The sequence below is a fragment of the Anopheles aquasalis genome, chromosome 3 (genome assembly GCF_943734665.1).
Source record: "Anopheles aquasalis chromosome 3, idAnoAquaMG_Q_19, whole genome shotgun sequence".
Classification (NCBI taxonomy): Eukaryota; Metazoa; Arthropoda; class Insecta; order Diptera; family Culicidae; genus Anopheles; species Anopheles aquasalis.
Genome location: NC_064878.1, coordinates 12,562,501 through 12,564,998, shown reverse-complemented (window position 1 = coordinate 12,564,998; position 2,498 = coordinate 12,562,501). Strand labels below are relative to the sequence as shown.

General features: G+C 46.8%; 1 protein-coding gene across 1 annotated transcript in view; it reads right to left on the bottom strand.

Moving 5' to 3' along the window:
* Nucleotides 1–2,123: 2,123 nt before the first annotated feature.
* Nucleotides 2,124–2,498, bottom strand: part of LOC126575483 (phenoloxidase-activating factor 2-like) — a 1,558-nt gene continuing 1,183 nt past the window's right edge. The window contains exon 3 of the mRNA XM_050236197.1: nt 2,124–2,498. This exon is cut by the window's right edge and continues 698 nt beyond it. Within this exon, the coding sequence (XP_050092154.1) occupies nt 2,195–2,498 (304 nt within the window). The 3' untranslated portion in view covers nt 2,124–2,194.

Below are 2,498 nucleotides of genomic sequence, written 5' to 3'. Positions count from 1 at the left end.
TGCCACTGGGAATGACAAAGTGATCGCTTTCCCGCCCTCGGGGTAATTACTGTCAGCTGTGGCTGCGGTTTAATTAGCATGAGATATGTCCTTGCTCTAATCGATCGTTTGAATCACCGAGCAGAGCTGAGTGGAGCGGTGAAGGCTTTAAGTTTTACGATTATACACCAGAAGGGCCCCCACTGTTCCGAGCGTTCTGGTGCTGAATGCGTTATGCTCAGTGAATTGTTAATTGTCTCCGCTGACCAGGTGATGGCTTGCTTCTTGGTTTGCAAAATCGCGATTAAGCACGATTCGCCCACAGTTCAATCACACATAAATCATAGGCTCGGAGGCGCACACTGTCTAGAACACTCGGCAACATGCAAATCATCAACATCATCTTCAGCTGTTCTTCAGTCCAGTCAGAGTGCATCGTGTGTTTGAGTCTGTGTGCCAGCGATTGCAAATATTGATTGCATTCCAGGCACTCTATTCACACCTTCCATCGCTAGTTGGACCGGTCAGCAACCTCCATGCGGCGAGGCATCCCACGCACTTTTACTGCATTCCACCGCGCCCCACAAACACTCTCGGAGGGCCCGACGCACACTCCAGACAGCGCTCAGCATTGCTGACAGATTGATTGATAAATTTATAAGACACTGAAATGATAAATTGTAATGGCTCCCGGAGCGCACCGGTCTTCACCGGGAACCGTGACCCAAACCGTGGTGGCCGTGGCGGTCGACCCCGACATTTTCTTATGTTTCTACATATTTCTCTCTCTCTCTCTCTGTGTTTAACCTGTCCATCGGGACCACACGGCCACGGTGGTGTCCCGTGGCGAGCACCTTTCACTCACTTCATTCCCAGGCAGCATACGAATGCGCCTTCTCATATGTCACCTTCAGGTCTGTGGCGCGGAGAAACTGCGTAAACACATACGACTTCGAGACCAGCTCAGACCAAACCGCGGCTTCCGTAACCGGTCGCGAAACGACGCGAAGAATTTCGCACAACATTCCCTGCTCGGGGTGGTGGTGGTGTTGGTGTGGGTTCGGGTGCTTGAAACATTTTTATTATGACACGCCAGGCGGTGCGGTGTGGCTCCCAAACTCTGGAGATGATGATCATGATGATCATTTGGTTGGTTAGTGGGATCCAGTTACACAGTGCGTGGTAGACGGCTTGAGGACGACGAGATGCGAATGCGATTAGCAGCGAACGACCCGCGCCGGGCCGAGTGGTTTGATTGTTTTTAATTGGCAGAAATCGAGGGGCTGACGGTAATGGGATCGGGTACCGCCAACCAAGCGCATATCAACGGTACGCACCCGTTTGCACTGGTCATCAATCGGTTATTTAAGTGCAGCTGTTTCGACTTAGTTGTTTGATTTTTATTTTATTTTATTCCTTTAATAAACCTGCCCTGAGCAACTCAACATTGCCAATGTTTCTGTTTTAAAGGGAAATGTTGTGTGATTCAAATACTACAAAATTTTAATTATTCGTTTTTCGTAACAATAATATTGCCACGTGATCTGCACAGATGGAATAAACACTTTATTTCCAATTGGAATCAGCTTTAATGTAGGATAGTGGTACATAGTTTTTTAATAGCAAAGTTGAGTGCAAATTTTCAAGAATATGAAAAACCCATTTAATTAAAACATATTAAAATAAAATAATAAACCGCACAACGAAGCATGTCTGCAAAAATGCGATGGTTGATCTTCTGTTATGCAAAAGCTTATATTCTTTAATAAGAATAAAAACAAGCAGCACAAGGTTGATCGGGAATTCCCACGAGTTGCTGTTACTACCCACTCGGCGATAGGACAAGTCATGAGCATAAGCGTACAATAAAAAATATGTCAGACCAAAACGGCAAACATTCTGGAACTTCCAATGGTAGTGAAAAATGGAACGATCGCATCCAATGTTGCCGCACGCTGCACATGGGATCGAAGTGGTTCTTGATATTTGCCAAAAAACTCATTTCCACCCATTGATGATGCCACCAGCGAAGGTCATGCTACCCATCTGTTGCTATCACCGGGAATGCTTGCCTTTAACGACGCCCTGTCGCAGCGCATGCTTACTTTTCTATAAGAAGAGAGTCTTTTGCAATATTTTGAAAGATTTTTATTGATTTTCGATTCGAAAATTTCAATTTGACAAATCATCGAAACTCAACGACCATCGTAATTCCCTAGGGTCTGTAGCTGCTGGTATCATAATTTCGCTGGACCATCTGCTGATCGATCCAACTGCGGAACAGTGCCACGTTGGTGTAGACACCCGGAATTCCCTCCTCACCGCACCCAATGCCCCACGAGACGATTCCGGTCTGGTAGTACAGCTGCTGTTTGCTAGGAATCGAGCAGACGAGTGGCGATCCACCATCACCCTTGCACGTATCCTTGCCCTCTTCACCACCGGCACAGATGAAGCTTTTGTCGAGCGTAAAATCCTCATCGAGGTCAGTAGTACGGAGCGCCGTCTGACACTTGTCA